The sequence below is a fragment of the Dioscorea cayenensis genome, chromosome 4 (assembly GCF_009730915.1).
Source record: "Dioscorea cayenensis subsp. rotundata cultivar TDr96_F1 chromosome 4, TDr96_F1_v2_PseudoChromosome.rev07_lg8_w22 25.fasta, whole genome shotgun sequence".
NCBI classification, from domain to species: Eukaryota; Viridiplantae; Streptophyta; class Magnoliopsida; order Dioscoreales; family Dioscoreaceae; genus Dioscorea; species Dioscorea cayenensis.
Genome location: NC_052474.1, coordinates 10904266 through 10927216, shown reverse-complemented (window position 1 = coordinate 10927216; position 22951 = coordinate 10904266). Strand labels below are relative to the sequence as shown.

General features: G+C 36.6%; 3 protein-coding genes across 3 annotated transcripts; 1 reads left to right on the top strand and 2 right to left on the bottom strand.

Annotated features, from left to right (window-relative positions):
• Positions 1-4478: 4478 nt before the first annotated feature.
• On the top strand, positions 4479-6197 carry LOC120258686. The gene is made up of 4 exons (XM_039266136.1): positions 4479-4542; positions 5179-5307; positions 5401-5795; positions 5889-6197. The coding sequence occupies exons 1-4, from the start codon at positions 4479-4481 to the stop codon at positions 6195-6197; spliced, it is 897 nt and encodes a 298-aa protein (XP_039122070.1).
• A 1488-nt stretch (positions 6198-7685) lies between these two features.
• On the bottom strand, positions 7686-12699 carry LOC120258685 (protein MAIN-LIKE 2-like). Its single transcript, XM_039266135.1, has 6 exons — positions 12679-12699; positions 11692-11906; positions 11592-11601; positions 11202-11411; positions 9512-9544; positions 7686-8396 (listed from the first exon to the last, which is right to left on the bottom strand). The coding sequence occupies exons 1-6, from the start codon at positions 12697-12699 to the stop codon at positions 7686-7688; spliced, it is 1200 nt and encodes a 399-aa protein (XP_039122069.1).
• Positions 12679-15282, bottom strand: LOC120258124. Its single transcript, XM_039265474.1, has 2 exons — positions 14814-15282; positions 12679-13054 (listed from the first exon to the last, which is right to left on the bottom strand). Exons 1-2 carry the CDS (start codon positions 15161-15163, stop codon positions 12949-12951), a joined length of 456 nt encoding a protein of 151 aa, XP_039121408.1. The 5' UTR covers positions 15164-15282; the 3' UTR covers positions 12679-12948.
• Between the last annotated feature and the right edge of the window lie 7669 nt (positions 15283-22951).

The window sequence follows — 22951 nt, the reverse complement described above, 5'->3', positions numbered from 1 at the left end:
GAACACAAACATACCACAAATACTATTATGGGTAACATCGTGCATACTATTAAAAAGGTATAAAATTGAAAGATTTATATTTTCAACTACTTAAGATAATGCTTCAACAAATAATGGTGTGGATGAAATTTTAAAATGCAATTAAAACCTAAGTTTTCCATAGACTTATTTCATGTTCATTGTGCATACCATGTTTTAAATTTATGTGTTAACGATGGTTAAAAAATAATTGAACCCATATTTATAAAATTAGAGAATCTATTTATATGCATAAAATTATTTAACTTATGCAATGTTAGATTGTGCCTATGATTATAGAGAAATTATTACAATGTATTGTAATAAATATTTGCCTAATGTTGAAATCGCTAGTTATGATTAAGAATTTTTGTATTATGGTGAAATAGTTTTTGGAAATTTTATATAGTGTGACTAATTTTTTTTCAAGCAATTCCACCAGTTCAATGGCTATTAATTAATTATACTTTATTAGTAGGTTTTATTCAAAATACATGTGTGACCCTTATTTTACTCATGTTGTTGTGCACATGGAAGTAAATTTCAAAAAGTATTTTTGAAAATTGAACCTCTTCTCATGTAATCAATAATTTTTGACCCATGTGTTAAATTGATAGCACTTTTTATTAAATTGTAACTTTTGATAAAAATACGGTATTTGATTGTTCTTCTTATTGAGATAATTAACATTGTTTGCTTTATTAAATATAAAATTAATATAATGCAATATATGGTAATTAACATATGAGCTTATAATTTAGCTATAAACCTTGTAAATGCATGTTCATTTACCAAACATAAATTTGTAAGCCATATTGTACATATGATTAAAAGGAAAATTTTTTTTATTGGTGTTTCTTCTTCTTATAGTACTAGTTTTACTTGTTTGAGTAAATTAATTTTAATTAAGTAATAATTTTAAAGATTTTTTTTACTTTGAAGGAAATTAATAATTCTAATATTTTGTCATGGTAAAAAAGGCAAGAAAATAATTATTTAATGTTAGGCTTCACGGCATGTGATCTATTAATTCCGCCAATGTCAACAATAGTATCGGAGTTTTGTTTTAATATTGAGAAAAAAAAGTACTTGACAATAATAGGAGCTAAATGAAATAAAAGGCAATGCAAAGGTGCATACATTTAAAGGATTAGTTAAATGTAGAAAATAGATTACAAGATTAAGGAGAACATGACATTCGTACTTTGGTAGTGATATTAAGAGTCCACTACACCAATTAAGTGTTTAGTATGTAATGATTAAGAAATACACTAGTGTTATACTTAAAAGGCTTTCATATCTTCAAGATCTACAACTTCAATTATTAAGCTTTTAAGAAATGAAGATTTGAAGGTTGGAATTTAAAAATAAAAAATAAAAAAATTATGAGATAAACATATGTTTTTTCGTGCTTTCAAACAAATGATAGTATCATTTTAAGTTTTCTTTTTCAACATCAATTTGTTATTTGTTATTATTTGTTATGCAATAACTTTTGTTCAATTTGTTTGACATCATTTATTTCTTAATGTAATATTTCATATATTAAATTTTGATACAATTTTAAGATTTTATCATTCATGTATTTAATATATAGGGGGTTTTTTTTTCCTTTTTTTTCTTTTTTTTAGTACTCCTTACATTTTTCTTTTCTAATCTTTGGATCCATTGGATGTATATGTATATACATAAATATTGGGGTGGGTGTTTAGAAAGAAACATTTATTTTTCATACTCTTCAAACAAAACTCAAGGTTTGGAGAATTTTTCCTACTTCAAATAATTTTGAATTATAATTTTTTTTCTAAATTTTTGTTCTCAATAAGACTTAAATTTAAAGCTATTTTATATGATTCCGTATATATAATTCTTAATAGAATATTTAACTTTTTTTCCTATTAAAAAAATTGTATGTTACTTATGTAAGTTTTTAATTTTTCCCTTTTTTTTTAGTATTTTTTGGTTTTTCTTGGGACTTTTCTACTTGTATCAAAAATGAGGGTTGTAGGCGGGTTTTTAAAAAATATTACAAAAATATATATATATTTACTAAATTACGCATGTTTGGGATTATTTACCAAAATACGCACGTTGGTGGAAAACGGTAAACATTTCCCCATTTTCAGTTTTTTTTTTTTTATTTTAAAATATAGAAAACGGGAGAGTTTCTCCCGTTTTCATTTTTTTTAATTAAAAAATTATGAAAACGGGAGAAACTCTCCCGTTTTCCATTTTTTTAAAATTTTTTTAATAAAAAAAAATGAAAACGGGAGAGTGACTCCCGTTTTTCGTTTTAAATTTTAAAACTCTAGTGCTGGCTGTTAGGTTTTAAAAGAATGCTTTTTATATGATTAATTTTTTAATTAAAAAATAATTGTTGATATATATATATTGACCTTTTATTTTAAAAAAAAACTATGAATTTCGAAAAATATTAGAAATGAAACGGTCAAACTTGCACCGGTAATTAATTAATACAAAATAGGATGGTTAAATATACAATGGTAAGTAGTTAGTACAAAGTAGGACGGTCAAACCTGCACCGGTCAGTACTTAGCACAAAGTAGGACAGTGAAACCTGCACCGGTCAGTACTTAGCACAAAATAGGTCGGTTAAACCTGCACCGGTCAGTAATTGGTATAAAGTAGTTTGGTCAAACTTGTATCGGTAATTAATTAGGACAAAGTAGGATGGTCAAACCTGCACATGTCAGTGATTAGCACAAAGTACGTCGGTCAAACTTCCACAGGTTAGTAATTTGTTCAAAGTAAGTTGGTCAAACCTACACCGATCAGTAATTAGCACAAAGTAGGACAGTCAAACCTGCACCAGTCAGCACAAAGTACGCTGGTCAAACCTGCACCACTCAGTGATTGGGACAAAGCAGGACAGTCAAACTTGCACCGGTCGAGCACAAAAGTAAGCCGGTCAAACCCTGCACCACTCGAGTGATTGGGACAAAGCGGAGGCAGTCAAACCTACACGATCGACGCAAGATACGCCCGGGTCAAACCTGCACCACTTAGTGATTGGGACAAAGCAGGATAGTCAAACCTGCACCAGTTAGCACAAAGTACACCGGTCAAACCTGCACCACTCAGTGATTGGGACAAAGCGGGAGACGGTGAAACTGCGACTAGTTAGCCGCAATCGCCCGGTCAAACCTGCACCACTCGTTGATTGGGACAAAGCGGGAGCGATCAAACTCGCACGATCGGCCGAAGTACGCCCGGTCGAAACCTCGCACCACTCGATGATTGGGACAAAGTATGACAGTCAAACCTGCACCAGTTAGTACTTAGCACAAAGTAGGTTGGTCAAACCTAAACCAATCAGTAATTAGAACGGTTAAACCTGCAATGTTCATAAATGAAATTTTCAAAATTCGAGCTCTTTATATAAACCAACATTAGTAGCCCATTTTCACTCTTGCACACTATTTACTTACTCACTCACTCACCCATACTTCTTTTTCTTATCTTCAACAATGGTGGAGACTTCACTTGTATTGGTTTACTACAATGGTTCAATCATTGCTAGTGAAGATACAATTTTATTTTCGTCGGAGGATCAATCATATTTTTATGTCGAAGACGACATCTCTTACGAAAATTTAAAGAGATCCATTGAAGAAAGCATTGAGACTGCTGATAACCAAAGAGTTTCATATATCAAATACCGGCTCCCAATTTCTTCAGGATCCGGTAAGATTTGCTATCGGTCATTCAAATTGCGTAATGACCGAGATGTTCGGATGATGTTCAACTGCCACAAAAGAAATCCAGATATTGGCATTATTGAATTGTATGTGGAGTTCAGCGCTGCAACTTTCGAGGGTGCTCCTTCCCAACAACAAACCACCCCAAATGACGAAGTTCAACTCAATTTGAGGCGGAGAGGATTTCATCACCATGCCAAGTTAATGAACACGAGCGGCTGCATGCGGAGTGGAGGGCACATGATGATCCACCATTTAATAATTATTTTACTAATTCACAACATCTACAAGGCGGAACAAGTTGTTTTCATGATACTCATGAAACCGAATTTGGTCAGTATGGCCGATCCAGTGGAGACGATGAGGACGACGATGGTGACAGCTTTGGGGAAGACACTGAAGCAAGTGTTGATGACATTCAGTTAGAAGAATGCAATCTTGAAGACGTTCCAATGACCGCCCATAATTTCATGATGGCACCAATGGAGCCTCCAGCACATATGCGAACCCTTGATTTGGAAGCAATGTCCGCACAAGAATTTCCGGAGTACCCTTTATTGTATGCCGACACATTAACTGGAGCAACGACAAATGGAGATCTTCATGTAGGCATGAGGGTTTCGAAAGCAAAGATGATCGTTTGTGACCGCAATTAAAGCATTACGCTTACTTAAATCGTCGAATACAAAGTTATTGAGTCTGATCCGACTCGATACTCCGGTAAATGTAAGTCATATGGCGATGGGTGCAATTGGAGGGTTCGCGCATCCTATAGCAAGCGAAGACAGCTTTGGGAAATTACAAAGTACACTGGGCCTTACACGTGTTCATCAGCATTGATCTCACAGGATCATTCGAAGCTGGATTCAAACATGATTTGTCGTCAAATACAAGCACTAGTCCAATGCAGCCCAAGCATCAATGTATCGGTTTTAATAGTGGAGATCAAAAAAATCGATCACGGATACACCGACATATAGGAAAGTATGGACAGCTAAGCAAAACGCGGTTGAAGCAGCATTTGGCAATTGGGGACGAGTCCTACAACGAATTACCAAGATGGCTATCAGCGTTACAGCGAGTTTGTTCTCGGGATAATAGTTGATCTTGAGACCCGAGCCCGACGTCAGATGGACCTTACAGTGCGTGATGCTCGAATCTTTCATAGAGTTTTTCGGAGCTTCCCGCTGCGTGAAGGCTTTCAAATATTGTAAACCGGTCGTCGGATAGATGGCACCCATATTTATGGCAAATACAAAGGCACTTTTGTTGTTGTGATCGCACAAGACGGTAATAAAAATATCCCGCCGATTGGTTTTTGCCATAGTGGAAGGAGAAACGTTGGGTGGATGGACTTTCTTCTTGCGCAACTTACGTTCTAGTGTAACACCACAACAAGGAATATGCTTTATATCTGATCGCCATGAATCTATCAAATCAGCTTTTAGATCACTTGGCCGTGAGATGAGTGCTCCTCATGCATACCATGTTTATTGCATTAGACATATCTCGGCCAATTTCATGCGTCGTTTCAGAAACAAAGAAATGCAACGGATAGTTGTCAATATTGGCAAGTTACAAGATTAACTTTTTCTTTTAATCTAACTCTTACATTGTTGTTAATTATTGAAGTTATCTTAACTTTTTAAGTTAACTGTTGCAGGTTATTCGAAAACCATTCAAGATTTTAACTACTGGTATGGTTTACTACAGGACAACGATGAAGAGGCGACGAGATGGTTGGATAACATACCGCGGGAGAAGTGGGCTCAAGCGTTCGATAAAGAAGGGAGAAGATATGGTCACATGACAACCAACCTCGCAGAATGTGTTAATTCAGTGCTTAAGGGAACAAGAAACCTTCCTATAACAGCTATGGTTAAATCAACGTACTTCCGACTTGCGGAGTTATTTGTGAGGAAAGGTGTGCAGGCGCAAGCTCAGATCGCATCAAGCCTTATCTTCTCAGAATCACTAATGAAGGTAATCCAAGAAAATCAACAAGCAGCGTCCAGCATTTACGTTCGTCAATTTGACCATGAAGAGAAGTCATTCATGGTAGATGAGATGTCACCCCCGCAATGTGGTAGACAAGCTAGCACTTTTTGTATCAACCTAAGATCACATTGGTGCGACTGTGGTGCTTTTTAGATGCTGCATTTTCCATGTCGACATGTCCTTGCAGCATGCTCGCATATTCATCTACATTGGGAGGAGTATGTTGACAACGTGTATAGGCTTCAAACAGTTTTTAATGTATATCGTAAAGAGTTTGAGCCAGTATCAAATGAGAGATATTGGAACCCATATAATGGTCCACGTCTACATCCTAATATTACGATGAGAAGACCGACGAAAGGAAGACCAAAATCTACAAGGATTCGTAACGAGATGGATATTAGGGAAGATGTTCAACGAAAACGTTGTGGTTTATGTCGCAACGAAGGACATAGTCGCTGAAATTGTCCCAACATCGCCGGTTCAAGTACTCGGTCGTAATATAGTCTAAATGTCTTTTTCGTTGTAATGTTTTAATGATGTAAGCCTTTCATATAATTATAACATGCAATGAGTTATCATTAAAGCCTTTTCTTAAAGCATATGAAGACAAGACAAATGCAAAGAAAAAGTAAATTTAAAAAAATACACAACATAGAACACCAAGCAAAACCAACCTAAGATAGTTTTGCGCAGACAATAAAGAAAAACAACAATTAATACAAGAATCTACTCTACCGTCTACGCTGCCACCTCTCAGTAAAATATTGAGGTGGGTGAATATCTCTGTCGGGCAGTCCCCGTGGCCTAGGTCTTCGTGCTTGCTCGGCTGGCGGGTCATCATCAGATGATTCATCCGAATCGCGTATTGCTGAGGCTGGAGTGTTTAGGTTCGCAGCAAAGTACGAAGGGTTTGGGGGTGATTCCCAGTCTTGTTGCCGAAATGAAGTTGAATGACTAGATTGTCCGCGTTCCATAGGTGGATGATGAGGTTGATATTCAAATAAATTCCGCACAAAGTCCATCCCGAAATCAACCGAGTATCTGCTGGGCTCAACTGGAGGAAATCCATGGAGATGAGATGATCGAGTAACGTTGATATCATCTGATGAGTGAAATGACTGGTACCCTTCGTGATGTGAGTGTCGAGGAATATGTGCCTCGTCGTGTTCGACCCGAGAACTATGCCGACGACGTCGTCGTACAGGAGGACTCGGTGGTGGCACATCTACAACCACTGTTGGAAATGCTCTAAGGGGCGGTGGAAGAGTGTTCCCTCTCTTACGAGGATCCAACAGGTCCTGATCTGTCGATAAAAATAGTATGGTATTAGTAGTATACCAGTCATAATATTCCACCGACATTACGTTATTCCCGGCAGGAACGTGGAGGCTGAGGCAACGTGACGCTCTATCTCTCCAGTATCCAATCCATCTTCCGTGCATCAATGCCCAATGCGTGTCAATTCTACCACGAAGATCATGATCATGGGTCGGGTCCAATGCAAAGCTGGATCGAGAGGAACACCTTAGGGCGAAGCCAAATTATCTTGTCACTCGATCCGTTTGGTGCCACTCAACAACTTGAAAGCAAATCAATGATGTAAAGCGCGATCCATAAAAGGTGCATGCTGCGAAAATGTCATGTGGCACTTGTGCGATTATCTCGTTCGAATCATAAGGCCGCCATATAAAGCTGTTCAAAAATTATTTACCAAATAATCAATGATTATTAATACCTAAAATATGTGCATGAATTATCAGTTTTTTAACAACATTACATGTTGCATCTCCAACCGATCTAGTAACTGCCTATATATCTTCACATTGTGCTTGTTGCTACGGCTATCATCATCCACTTCAATAGTACGCCCACGAAAAAAATGAGAATGAATTATAATTTCAATGTATTATAATTAATTGTAAAATGAATTATCAATTTAATTTTCTCTCACCTACGAGCCAGAGGAAAGGATACAATACCGCGGGTTCGAGGGGATATACTTGAAATCCTATACCATGACCATGATTGAAGTAATATCATATATCCACTGATATTTTTCATATCCTTGTTGGATGCACGGCATAAAGACCTGTACAGGGTTGCTAGACATGCTGAACCCCAACTGTATCTTCCTGCTTCTGTAAAATCCCTCAGAAGTGGTAACCACTTCAGATGAACCCTATTCTGAGACATATCTGGCATGAGGACACAACCGATAAGCCTTAGGATATAGGCACGTGCATAACATTCTATCTGTCGTTGACCTGCATCGTATGACAGCATGCCAAATGTTTCCTCAAGCCACGTTAGAGTTATACTCTGACCTTTCCTTTGCTCCGCCGGTGGGACCACTCCGAGCAACTCTGCACAGACAGCACTTCCTAAGCCGGAAGTCTGACCGATGACTTCGTGGCCGTTAATCGGTAAGCCAAGTAATAGTGCCACATCTTCCAACGTGATTGTTGTCTCACCGCATGTAAGGTGGAATGTGTGTGTTTCAGTCCGCCATCTCTCCACTAATGCGCTCACAAGAGCGGCATCAATTCGGAAATTAAGAATTTGAGCCGCATGATAGAACCCAGCTTCTCTTAAAAGGCCTATGATTTGTGGAGGAGGCTCTGCGATAGACACATGTCTACACCTAAGAACCCGATCAGGCTGTAGAAAGTTATATATTAATCAATTTCATATTAAATGGAAAAATAAAATAGGTTGACTTGAAAAAATATAAGACACAAAAAAATCATAAATCCGAACATATGCCATCGAAAAATTAAATATGATTGAAGAGTAAACCATAAACATTGGTGTGCTAATAATATACTAGTTTATCTAAATAAACATGCTTGACCATAATATAACAATTATTAATATAATAAAAAATTAACCTAATAATATACTAGGTTATCTAAAATAATGACTTAATACAATTATTGATAAAAAAGCCTAATAATATATTAGGTTATCTAAATAAACATGCTTCAAGGTTAATATAACAATTATTAATACAATAATTAATTATGACATAATAAAATTATTCATAAAACCTAATGACATAATACAATTATTAATAATAAACAAAATTACCTAAAAATATAGTAGGTTATCTAATTAAACATGATTGGGGTGCTAATACGATAATTATTAATATGATTAATAATTATGATATAATACAATTAATAATATAAAATAATGACTTAATACAATTATTAATACAAATTAACCAAATAATATACTATGTTATCTAAATAAACATTCTTTGAGGTTAATATAACAATCATTAATACAATAATTAATTATGGCATAATAAAATTATTTATAAAACCTAATGACATAATACGATTATTAATAATAAAAAAATTACCCTATAAATATAGTGGGTTATCTAATTAAACATGATTGAGGTGCTAATAAGATAATTATTAATACGATTAATAATTATGATATAATACAATCATTGATATAAAATAATGATTTAATACAAGTATTAATAAAAATTAACCAAATAATATACTAGGTTATCTAAGTAAACATGCTTCGAGGTTAACAATTATTAATACAATAATTAATTATGACATAATACAATTATTAATAAAAAAATTATCCTAAAAATATAGTGTGTTATCTAATTAAACATGCTTCGGCCGCTAATAAGATAATTATTAATACGATTAATAATTATGACATAAAAAGTTATTATGTGAAACTAATGTCTTAATATAATTATTAATAAATAATTAATTTCAAAGTTATCTAATAATACAAAATATTACCTTTTCCGACAAAATGGATGAAATGTGATCACTCTGTAATCTTAAGAATGCCATCAAAAATTATCAACAGAAATCCCGTACACGTGTAAGTAGAAAACACCCGCACAATTAGAACTTGAAGAGAAAATGAGAATAGAGGGGGAGACAGTATGAAGTGGGAAGTGGGAAGTGGGAAGTGGGAAGTGGGTATTATATAAAAAAATAATAATAAAATAATTCAACGGATATATTTATATCCGTTACTAAAGGCTAATATAGTTGGTGTTCTTGTTTTTGCTTTTCAATAAAAGCATTTGTAAAAAAGCTAAGGAATGAGAATCTTTAACAAATTAACACCAACCAGGTCAAGGAATTCTGAGGCTTTTTAAAAAAAAACGAAAACGGGAGTTACTCTCCTGTTTTCATTTTTTTGATTAAAAAAATTTTAAAAAAATTTAAAAACGGGAGAGTTTCTCCCGTTTTCATAATTTTTTAATTAAAAATGAAAAGCAGGGAGAAACTCTCCCGTTTTCTATATTTTAAAAATAAAAAAATAAAAAAACCGAAAAGCAGGGAAAGGTTTACTGTTTTCCACCAACTCACGTATTTTGGTAGAATAATCTCAAACATGCGTAATTTAGTAATTTTTTGTAATATTTTTTTAAAAAGCCGTTGTAGGCTTGTAAAAGAGCCAAGCCAAGCTGAATATTGTCATGCTTAAGCGTAGCTCGTAAATAAAATTCAAAGCTCAAAACGAGCTTGTACCTTAATTTTTTATGCTCAAGCTCACATTAAATCACGACTACGGATGAAAGGGTAGTTGATGATGGTGCTCGGCTACGGATGAAGAGGATGGCCGACGACAGTGCTCAATTGTCGATGAACGGGTGGCGGAGGACAATGTCCATATGCGGGTGAAGGGATGATGTAGCTGCAAAATTACTTACAAAAAGGGGCCAAGGGGGTGGGGATGGGGTTGTTAAGTGTTTTTGCATGCATATATAACAGGGTAATATGTAATTTAAGAGAAGATAGGAGTTAATGAATAAAAATTGTAATATTATATATATATATATATATATAAGCGTAGTTGCTCAACATTAAATTGAAAGAAATTTTAATTGATATCATTTACATAATTGGAAAATGAATCCAATTCAGTTTGGGGCCAATAGGGTCACACACATACAAAATTAAGTTGGGCCAAATGAGCATTTAAACAGATATTACTTATGTGGACCTGGCCTTCTTTTGTCTCTTTTGACTGTATGCTTGTGTTTGAGAACTTTTAAAGCCTGGATTCCAGGCATTTGTTTTTGTTATATTTTCTTACATCATGTGCAACCCATGATCGCATACTTTTCCTTGAAACTTTGTTCTTATGAAAATGAGGGGTGAGGATGACGGCGTAGTAAGATGGTTGCGCCATTGCTAACTCACCAGCAATTCTAGGTAATTAGTTGCTTGGGCCTTGTAGCTCTTCCAAAACTTGATGCAGAGTAGTGGGTTTCATTAGTATTTAATTTGAAGTAATGCCATATGGGATGAAAACTTCATCCGAAACAATTGGCCGAATGACGTAGATGCCTATGTGGCATCAACGTCATCCCACTTTCTCTCACCCGAAATAAACAAATAATCAATGCCCTAAATTCCACATTCTATCTTCTTCTTCATCATCCGGCCGCCAACATCTATCCGCCCACACTACCCTTGCCGTCTCACCAGAAGCACTGTCGCCGACATAACCGCCACCGCCACCAACGAAGTCGAGATCAAAGCTCCAAACTCCATCGCGGAGCATCAAAGCTTTAACCTTTTTCCTTCTCCTGAGAAAGTGATGGGTCTGAGTACTTCCCTTGCCCTCTCCTCTTTCTGTGGCTCTGAGATCAAGAACTCTAGCTTTTTTCCGCCACAAGCTCTAAAGAAAATCATTGTCTTTTGAGCTTAATATTTGGAATTGCATTTTGGGTGTTTTTTTTTTCAAGGAAAACTTGATGTTTTAAGGTGATAAATGAGGAGAGAATTCATGGTCTTTGATGAAGAATCAAGGGATGATTTCTCCTCATTCTTTACATGAATTTGCCTGGTTTTAAATTACCAATCTATGTCTACTTCATCAACATGGAAGAAAAGCACAAAACAGGAACAAATTGATTTGATGGCAGCGACGGTGGCAATGGCGTCAAACGAGCAGCTACGGAGAGGGATGAATAGCTGATGATCTCGAGTCTGTTGGTGGTAGTGACAGTGGCGACGTCGGTGATGATGTGACGGTGGCGTCAGGTGAGAAGGTGAGGAAGAACTTCATAGCAGCGACAGTGGTGATGGGGCATGTGGCGTCAGGCAAGACGACGAGGAAGGGCTTCGCAGCGCTGATGGTGGCGATGTCGGTGACGGTGCCGGTGGCGTTAAGCTTCAAGCGAGACGGCGAGAAAGGGCTTTAAAGATGCTTCGGAGAAAGAGACGAATATTTGGGAAAAACCGAGCTCTCTTATTTTCTCTTAAAGACCAAAGAGAGAAAGTGGGATGACGTGGATGCCTATGGTGATTCGGTCCGTTGTTTCGGATCAGCATTTCATCCCATATAACATTACTCTTTAATTTAATACCCTATATGTATATAAAATACGAGTCACACGAATTTTAACATTACACTTTATTCTCCTCTCATTGTTTCAGCAATCACCGTTCTAAATCTCATGAAAAATCTGGAGAAAGTAACGAAATAATAGTAAAAAATAATTCTATCATTCTTTAATATTTACAGCTTATTTGATTGCATATATTCTTATTTTGAATTAAAGCTTTTTTTAAATTTTTTACTATATGCTGGATGATAATTCACGCTTTGAATGTTCACCATTGTAAATCCGATCCAAAGTATACCAGCTTAATAATAGTTGTGCACATTTTGACCACATAAATGAGGAATGAAAAACAAATCTGTTCTTTTCATACATGGAATTAAAGCGTACCTTAGGGCACAACACTTGCGAGATTAAAATCCCACTGCAGACAAACATTAGCCCATAATAGCCACGTAGCCTGTTTGTTACATCTGAAACCACAACTTGATAAAAAGCGCAAGGCACAGCCAACCAAAAAAAATGTTTAAAATGTCCGTGCCACGCTTAAATAGAATACACAAGCATGCAATCTCGTTTATTAAGAAGGTTTCACAATACTTCATCGGAATCATACTGCATTTCACTTTTGAAATTGGCATAATACTTTCAGAGAAAATGCAAGACCAAATCTTGCTCATGTCATGACATTTTTGAACTGGTTGACAGACAATCACTACAAAAATAACTAATTTTAACAGCAACTTTTCTTACTTTTGACATTTCTTATAAATAAAGTACTACAGGAAAAATATGACAGTGCACAACCAGAAATAACAAAGAGCTTCTTCAAACAAACGAAATTAAAAGCAAAACCTTTCCCTTCTGCTGTCATGGCCCACCCAATATTGCATTCTCAATGTCTTCTCTGCTTAAAGCATAACTGAATCTCCTTTCCACATCCTTCTCAAGATTGCCAGGTCCACTCTTCAGGTACCTGGATTGTGAGAAAGCCAAAGATCAAACAGGATCAGCAACAAAGAAATAAATAAGAGCTTCCACTTCAATTTTAAAGGATGAATACACAAAAGGTATTGCACGAAATTCACAGTAAAATCGTAGAACTTCATCCTAACTTCCAATCATCTAGATATATTTGTATTAACAACAATTGCTTAGATCTTTGCAGCATAAATGGTTTAAGGGAAGGCAATAAGACACAGAGGATCACATAGAAGAACAGATTTGCACAACAATTCTGATAAAAAACCCAAACAAAAAAAGTACTCAAGCTGGCTATGAACCACACACACCTTGCAAAATAAATGACTGTTAAAAGGCTACACCAAACAAATTAGGGGAATATAGGATCAAACTTTTCTTTTGTTGTTTCAGTACACAAACAAATGAACCACTTTTAGTTTTTCTGTACTTTGAAATCAATCAACCAGATAAAGCAGAGACAGAGCTAGAACTTTTAGCAAGCTAGCAAAGTGTTTAGCCACAAGAAGCATTCCTACAGCATTGACTTCATCTCTTTATTTTGTCTCACTTTACCTATTCAATACTCTTTCTCTTCAAATTATGTAAGTGTCTTTATCAAGAACCAATACCATTGAAATTAACTAAATAAGACTCTTATTCTGTGATTCTTCTCTTCACACACTATTCTTTAACTCAGATTTGTATTCAAAACTCAATGCCTTACAGCAAGTATCTTTGATATTTCCAGGACAAGTTTAAACCCCCAAAACATTGATTTTAATTTAGGTTAGCCTTTTTTAATTTCTTTCTGTTGATTTTATTTCCTACATTTCTAGCACACTTATTGGTCATTTCATTCTTGAAATTTCTCATATTATCAGATTTATCGTGGTGCTTCTGTTAAGTATTAAATTAAACTTGTTTTTATTTTTCAAAACATAGGAAAGTTTGATAATTGAATCCTATTCTTCAAGAAGTCGTGGAGCAAAGTTTAACGGGCACTGGTCCAAGCAGTGGTGAGCTATGGTGCATGTACGTGGGGTTAACGGTAACCACTTTACAAGGAGGAAATTTATTTATACGGCCAGTTTTCCTTGTTTAATCCATATCACATAGTAAAGAAGTTTTGTTTCTCTTGAACTAAACTAGTATCCATACTTGTTGAGAACAAGCATAAGAAGAAAACATAAAAATTAAAAAAAAACATAAATCTTAGATTTCTCAAACTAAGATACCTAACAGGCTAACACTCATTATTTAAGTTGGCAGAAAAAAGCTTCACAAAACTAGATATCTTGTGAAAATCAAGAGTGTGGAAGATAATTGTTCAAGGTTTCTAGAGCAAAGTGCATGTCAGAACTACAGTCAGATAAATCACTGACAACTTCATAAGATCTTTCCTTGTTAAGCTCTTTCCTCTACTGAAATGGCACACTCACATGTGTTGAGGTTCCATCGTTTGCCACCAGCAGGCTATTCGTCTAATTATAGATATCAAGTAAAATTACCAAAGCAACACAAACAAATTCACAGTCAAAAAGATGAAAATGGTCAAATCAAAAGAATTAAATTTTTTTCCGCTATTTTATAAGCACCAAATATGAAACTGAGTATCAAAAATGACTAACTGATATAGATATTAAGTAAAATGACCAAAGCAACACAAACTCATTCATATTCAAAAAGAAATATATGGTCAAATCAAAAGAATGAAATTTTCTCCGCTATTTTATAAGCACCAAATATGAAACTGAGTATCAAAAAATGACTACCTGATGTAGAGATCAGTGACATCGAGGGAAAGCTGAGCAAGCCAATCTGGCTTCTCAACATTCCACACAGCGCGGTCATCCCGGCTCTGAGAGAACCCTAAACTCTTGAGCCAGGCTTCAATGCAGGGAAGGCTGTGACAGTAAAGCGGTTTCTTCTTCTCAGGGAGTCGGTTCAGCCACTCCTCTTCCTCAGCCGCTGGTGCAGACGACGAGGACACGAGGGCTCCTCTATTTCTCCGAAGGGATCGAGAAGGGAATTTGAGGGAAGATTTGGGACAGGAGCACGGAAGGCGTGCAGCGAAGAGAAGGTTGGCGGAGACGATGGGTTTGGACAGTGAAACCGCGGGCATTGTCCGGTGATATTGAATGCTCTGTTTTTTTTTAGGGTTTTGTTTGATGTTTCAGTGAGTGGAGAAGCGAAGATAACTACGATCGGATATGGAACCGAGGGCTGATTATGATAGCCTTAATTTTGAAAAATAGAAATATATATGTAGATATATTTAAAATTCTCATATAGCCCTGCTAGTTAGCTAGTTTGCCCGCAACCAATGGGCCCCTATGTTCTCAGGGGTAAATATTTTGAGTGGGCATCCTATTATAATCATTTTTTATTTCGAATACCGAATTTAAATTTATATTATTTTGAAATTTGTATTTACCGAAAGGGTATTAAAGGGAGATTATGGAGAGAATTTGATGATATATATGCCGGACTTGTCATTTCAACATTAGTTTAGCACACCATCTGCATATATGGATATGCCATCTCATCAAAGAGAGCCATGTAACTAATCTTATTGATTAGTTCGTCAGGCTGATATGGCATATGTTGTGTCAATAAGAGTTGTCAAATGGCCCTTTTCAATGATGTGTCATATTTTTAGGTATGCATATGGAGGGACAAACTAGTGTTAAAGTGGCAAATCTAGCGTACATGTCATCAAATTCTCCCCAGAATTTCTTTGATACCCTCTTGATGAACTCAAATTAAAGTTGAGTGATAAAATGATATAAATTAAAGTTCGATGCTTAAAATGAAAAATGACTATGGAATGCTACCCACCTAAAAACTTTAGCATGAGTTTCTATTTTGTATGTTCCTATTTTGCTCATCCAATTTGAAAAAGAGTTACTTTTAGTCTCTTATTTTTAAGGGGTGCTTGGTTCTCAGTTTAAGAATGTTGAGTTGAATAGAAATGGACATAAAAGTGAGTGAAATAAAAATGTGAATAAAGAATGTGTTTAGTTACGAAGCGTTTATATCAAAACAAATAAAATAAAATAAAATAAAAAATAAATAATCAAATAAATAATGAAAAAAAATATATTGCCCGAAAAAAAATACGATAAAGAAAAGATTTACAGAAAAAGGATAATTGAAAAAATATTACAAAAGGATAAAAATTTTAAAAAAATTGAAATACAAAATCTGGATAATTTAAGATATTCCATAACAGAAAAAAAATTCGGGTTTGTGATTGGCTTTAATTAGGTGCTCGGACTTAAAAAAGAAATAATATAAATATTTGAAAAATAAAAAATAAGGAAAAAGGGAATGAAGATTGGGATAAAAAGAAATAAAAAAAAAATATCGAGAATCCCAGGAAGTTCTCGGAAAAAATGTAAAAATAAATGAGACATGAGAAAAAAAACGAAGCAGAAAGAAGGAGAGAAAGAGATTAACAAAGAAAAAGAAAGAAGATTGATGACTGAAAAATAAGAGGTCTGGAAAAGGAACGAGGAGAAGGCGAAAAGAGGTCAAAACTGCTGATTAAAAAAAAAGGTATTATTTGCTTTGGAATATATAAGCATGCTCATATCTACTCTACTTATGGTCTCAAAAGCATGCTTGTCATCATGTACATTTAGGTGACGGTTGGTTGGATGTAATTCTAAATGCACTGGATTTTTAGTTACATTATAGCTGAAAATCCCTGGTTTTCAAAATCCAATGTAGTAAATGTTGTGTTTGGTTGGATATAATTGGAATTACTGTATTATAAAATTTTATGTTTGTTTGGAAGGATTTGTAAATTTGGAATTGGAAAACACATATTTAGTTTGATGTATTTTGGGGGAATGGTTACTCATGGTAAGGTTAACCTCATAATATATCATAAAGCAATTTGTTATGATATACTATATCATAGTACGCTAGGCTCGCTACTTTTCAGCGTTAAATTTATACTTAATGGGCCCAACGTGCTAGGTTGCTTTGGGTAAGTGATGGTGATAAGAACACAAGTTTTTTTTCATAACTCTGCTCGCATCAGCTCCCATTATAATCATATCTCTCAAATACCTAATCTCTTCTTACCTCTTCATCCTTGTCTCCCAGAACCTTACTTCCATGTTAAATTTTGCCCTCTAATTCAACATGAACCCTAGGTTTGATTGCAATCATCGGACCAATTTCAATCATCTTATGTTTACAGATGATCTTGTTCTAGTTACTCGTGCGTCTAGATGTGCCGCTCGGAATATCAAGCTATGCCTTTCCATCTATGCTCGGTTAACTGGTCAGGCTCCCAACCCTTCTAAGTCCCAAATTTATTTTCCTTCATGGTTCAACAAATAGGTGTCTAGGAGTATCTGCACCATTTTGTCCTCCAATGTTGCTTCCTTTCCTTTAACCTATTTGGGCATTCTTATCTCCCCCAAATGGCTTGTTGTTGCTTCCTTTAACCCTATGATTGATAGGATTTGAGGTCTATGTGCTCGGTGGAAGTCCTACCACCTGTCTGCAGCAGCGAAGTCTATTTTGATAAATTCTACCATCCTTTCTATCCCAACCTATATTCTCTCCGTCTATCCTGTCCCTGACTCTACCCTCCTTGAAATCTCTTAAATTGTCTAGGATTTCTTCTGGTTCAAAGGTGGTAATGGTAAGGGCATCCACCCTGTTACTTGGAATTGTATTACTAAAACTAAAACTGAGGGGGCCTTGGTTTTCATAATCTTGCACATGCTAAACATTCGCTTATGGCTAAAAATATGTTCAAATTCCTCAAATGTGATCAAGCCATTTGGGTTGAAATCATGCACCACAAATATGGTCCTCTTAATTTCTGGTTAAATTCCGCCCCTCCTAACTACTCCTGGATTTTTTGTGGCCTTTGTCAAACTTCCTCTATCTTGAAACCTTTCTGTGTTGATTAACACTATTAACCCCTATTGTACCTCCTTACTCTTTGACCCATGGCTTTTTGACGTTCCCCTTGCCTTCAAACCAACCTTCTTGAATGTTTTGTCTGACTTTGAAAATATTTCCATGTCGGATTTTATTTTTAACGGAAATTGGGATATACACCCTTTGTGGGTTCTGTTTGGTGGTAATTTGGATTATCTACTTCCTACCCTTGGTTTTATTGATGTTAATTCTAACAATCATTGGGTTTGGTTCCCTAATACCTACTCCATTAATACTTCTTCGGTGGTATACCACCATCTCAACCATAATGCCTCTCCTTCTAAGCACTGGTCGGGCTGGAGTAAGCTCTGAAGTCTTGATGTTTCTCTATTTTAATTTATTAAATAGGCCCGGGGAATCTCCAAATCCAAAAAATCCCCGCGGGGACGGAGACGGGAAAAAAGTTCCCCATATTCAAGTTCGGGGATGGGAGTATAATTTTTGGGCCGGGGCTGGGGAATGCCCAGGTGAATCCCTGCCTCGTTGACATCTTTATAGCAAAAGAATGAATCCATGTACCTCATGCCAGAGCTAGCATAACCAACAGGCTCGTGTACCATACCTTATCACATAACCAAGCAACATATGTGATTATTTGGGTTACAAAATCACTCACTATTGTAAGGATAAAAAAAATGGATGGAACACAGAAACCCTTAAATGTAAGAAAAGAAAAAAAGGAAAATGATCCTTACTTTAGCTTAGCTTTTGCACTTTCTATTGTAACTTTATCATTTGTAGCATCACAACGAAGAAGGCCAAGATCATACTATTTTATATCCAAATCCAAGAAAAGCAATATAAGCTATACAACCCGTCAAAATGGCATACTTTACATGATATTCATTTTAAATCTTACATGGCTCACAATATAAAGACAATGAAAATGAATGGAAAGCTAAGTAGACAATAAATCCAAACTCATTGGTTACCATGTCCTTGATTGATTTACAAAAGATTGGTAATTTCTTGCCCTAAATCCTAAGACAAGCAAAAATAGCAGAATTAATAAAAAGATGCATCAATTCTTAAGAAAGCCACAAACTATATTGTATTGGAAATGATGATGAGTCAAAAGAACTGTTACAATCTTCAAGAATCAGTAGAATTACTGATTGGAAATGATGATGATCACTGCTCACATCCACAGAACCACCAAGCAGATGAAATGTCATACCAACAAATTAAGCTGAGGATTTAAGGATACCCATTGGATCCATACGTATCAGGTCTTCGCTAATGTCAATTATAAAAAATAAAAAAATTAATAATAGTAAAAATATGAATATAAAAAGCATCACAAATATCCGGTATTGTTGCCATTGAATACATTGCAAATGATGACTCCTTGATTCAGATTCAGCATCTTCATCTATGAAATTAAATTTTAGATTCTGCAATGGAATATAAGCAAATTTCAAATCCCTACAAAAATATAGCAACAATTGAGAGATTGACAACGCCCTTTGCGTGTGTACCGCAAGTGCACGGGTTGTCGAAGTAATAAAAGTACGCTGGTGAATAGGTAGTCGTATTCACAGCGAATAGTGATTAGAAACACAAGAAACACAATATCAATGTGAAAAATAAAAGAAATAAAGAAAATAAGAAAGAGAGACACAATAAAATGAGAGGAGAGGCAATAGATAGAAGGTGGGGCACCCGGACATTACTCACCCTAGGACTATTGCTTCAAGTGCAAGACCAATCATTATGTCTCCCAACTGATGTCTAATGAGTCATGAAAATCCTTAAACACAAGGTCCCAAACCTAAGGTCAACCGTGACTAACCCTACACTATGTCCCGGCGGAGAAATCGTTCAGTCTCAACACCTCACATTGTACAAGGTTGCTTAAAGCTCTAGGGAGTCCAAGTGATAAACCCTATTCCCTAATCTAGATCTAACGCTTTGGTCCAAGTGAAACACCCCTAGTCATAATTAAGCCCCAACACTAAGGATTACTACAACGCTTCACTCTGTTACTTGCACACTAAGTCCCAGCGGAGTTCCTCTCTTAGCACTTCACTCTATTGTGACCACAAATAATTCTTAGAATACGGAGGTAAGATAAATCACACCGGAAGGGAAAGGAGACGTTCTGCTACCTCTCGACTAACCCTCTCCAACCGAGCTTTGTCTAACCTTCATGGCTTGTCAATCATCTATAAGGATTACTAAGATGGATTCTCAACCCGAGTGTCACTCTAAGGAAAAATCAACTCAACATGCATTCAAGATTGGAACTCAATTAGAACATCAATTAAAGAAACAAAAGGTTTACAAGTCCAAGCACCCACTAGGGGTTTAGTTCTCCATGGAGCATGATACAATCAATAATGAAATTAAATATAAAAACATGTAATCCAAAGTAAAACCCCCTTGGTGTCCGTGTCGATGGTCTAGTGGAGAAGCCTCGTCTTCTTCGAAGGTTCCCTCGTCAAGCCTAGAGCACACCTCACAAAATCGATGCCGACGAAAGCTCCCCCAATAACTATCTTCCAAAGGGACGTGGTGTTGAAGGCCGTAGAACCACTCCAAAAGCCTTGCCAAAGCCTCTCCAAACCCTAGCCGCGAGTGCCTCCAAAGATGGGGAAAGATAAGAAAAGGGTTGGTAAAAGGGGTTTCTAAAACGTCATAAGTCGCGGCTTTAAATAGGCTGGAATCGGGCATCCACACAGGATTGTGAATTTCTGAAACTTCAGTTTTCTGTGAGCTGTGAATAGTAACTGCTATAGTATAGGTTAGCACACAATCAGGTGTCTTTGAGCATAACTTGTGTCTTCGCGTTTGTTCACTCTTAGATTTCGTCAACAAAGTGCATCCACGATCTACTTTTGGCTCCTTTCTTCCACTATTGTCTCCACAACCCTATATGCACAAAAGAACATAAATACACATGTATAAGCGATAAAATCTGAGAAAAGTAATGGTCGATGTAAGAAAAGAATACTTCGTATTACTAATACACAAGCGCTTATCAGAGATCTAAAGTGTTAGAAGAAGAAAGAGAGAGGGGAACAAATGTACATCCCTTGAACAACATACATGAGTAACCTTTTGGGTCTACATATAGAACATGATAAGTATACATATATGTCTATACATACATATACATAAATACATACATATACAATACAACAATACATCTAACACCCTCTCAAACTTAAGGTGGATCGTGTGTCTTTAGTTTGGATAACATGAATAGATGGTGCTCACGTGTCTGCGCCTTGGTGAAGAAATCAACCACCTTGACCTCTGTAGGAAGATAAGTGCGTGTGTGGTAAGAGTGCGAAGTATTCTTTCCTTGCATTGAGAATTACTTTTATCAGGTTTTAGCGCAAATACATGTGTGTTTGTGTTACTTTGGTGCATGTAGGGTTGTGGGAGCCAATATGTAAGAAAGAAGCTAATGACTTCTGCTTCACATCGGTAATGTGAGCAGAGTCATCACCGGTAAGGATCATATCATTTACATATAAAAGAAGAATAGGTTGCCCACGAGAGGAAGAGTGAATGAAGACTGCAGGTCATGTATGCTCGGAGTAGAACCAAACAGCCCTCAACCACTATATCGACTCGCTCAAACCAGGGCTCAGTGAGCCCGGGTTGAGACCATAAAGAGCCAGGAAAACATGATAAACAGACCCCGGCACCTCAGGCACCAAGTCCGGGGGAGGAGTCATGTAAACCTCCTCCTTCAAGTCCCCATGAAGAAACATGTTCTTCACATAAAGCTGATAAAGAACCCAACCACATATAGCAGCAACAACAACCAAAGTGTGTATAGTGTGCATGTAGACTACTAGGGTAAAAGTCTCATAGCCAGCCGATTATTCCCCGCTGAAAAGCCACGAGCAACCAAACACATTTTATAGCACTCGAGAGACCCGTCAGGACGAGTCTTCACACGGTAGATCCAACGATAGGTGACTGTGAACTGGGACGAGGAGTGAAGGGGAACCCAGATCCCACCCTATGAGTCCGAGTCAAAGCATCAAGCTCCTCGCCATGGCACCGCCATTCGTGTAATCAAACCGCTTCCCTAGAGGTACCTCAGCTCAAAGACATTTGAAAACACTAGTACTAGTCAGAGCGTAATGGACAGTGGGGGATGTAAAGCAGAGCGATCACGCAAAGAAAAAAGTGTGAGAGCGCACTCGTGAGTTGGATCGATAGTGGAGAGGGTAGTCAAAGATAACCAATCGAGATAGAGGCTCGCGGGATCCCGATGGTGGTATGTGAAACCACATGTGGGTGAGCAAGAGGGAAGTGAGGGAGGAGGGAAAGACACTACAGGAGACTCAATAGATAAATGAGGAGAAGACACTACAAGAGACTCAATAGATAAAGGAATAAGGGGTCAAGAGAGGAGTGACAAAGAAACTCGGTAGGAGGGTTAAATGATAGAGAAGAGGAAGAAACAGGAGGACTATACTTAGCCAAAAGTGTAGGACAAAAGGAAGGACAGAGGGACAGAGAGAAATGGGGACTCAGTGGAAGAAGTAGAAGCATCGAATGGTGTGGACTCATCAAATGTGACATCACAGGAGATGCGAATATGATGAGTGAGGGGATCATAACAACAATAACCTTTACGCTCAAGGCTATTTTCTAGAAAACATGAAATAGACTGGGTTGTTAGCTTTGTTCTCTCCTGAGGTGAGAGCAAAATAAAATAGTGACAACCAAAAACACGAAGATGATCATAGCGGGGAGGTGTCCCTTGAAGACACTCACCTAGACTACGACCATTAAGGTGAGAGGAGGGTTGTAGGTTAATGAGATAAACAGCAGTGCTGACAGCTTCAGCCAAAAAATGAGGGAAAATAAAAACACTTAGAAGAAGGGCACGTGTCGCCTCTAAGATGTGATAATGAATACATTCAGTGACCCTATTCTAAGGATGAATCCCAGGACAAGATAACTGAGGCAAGGTGCCTTC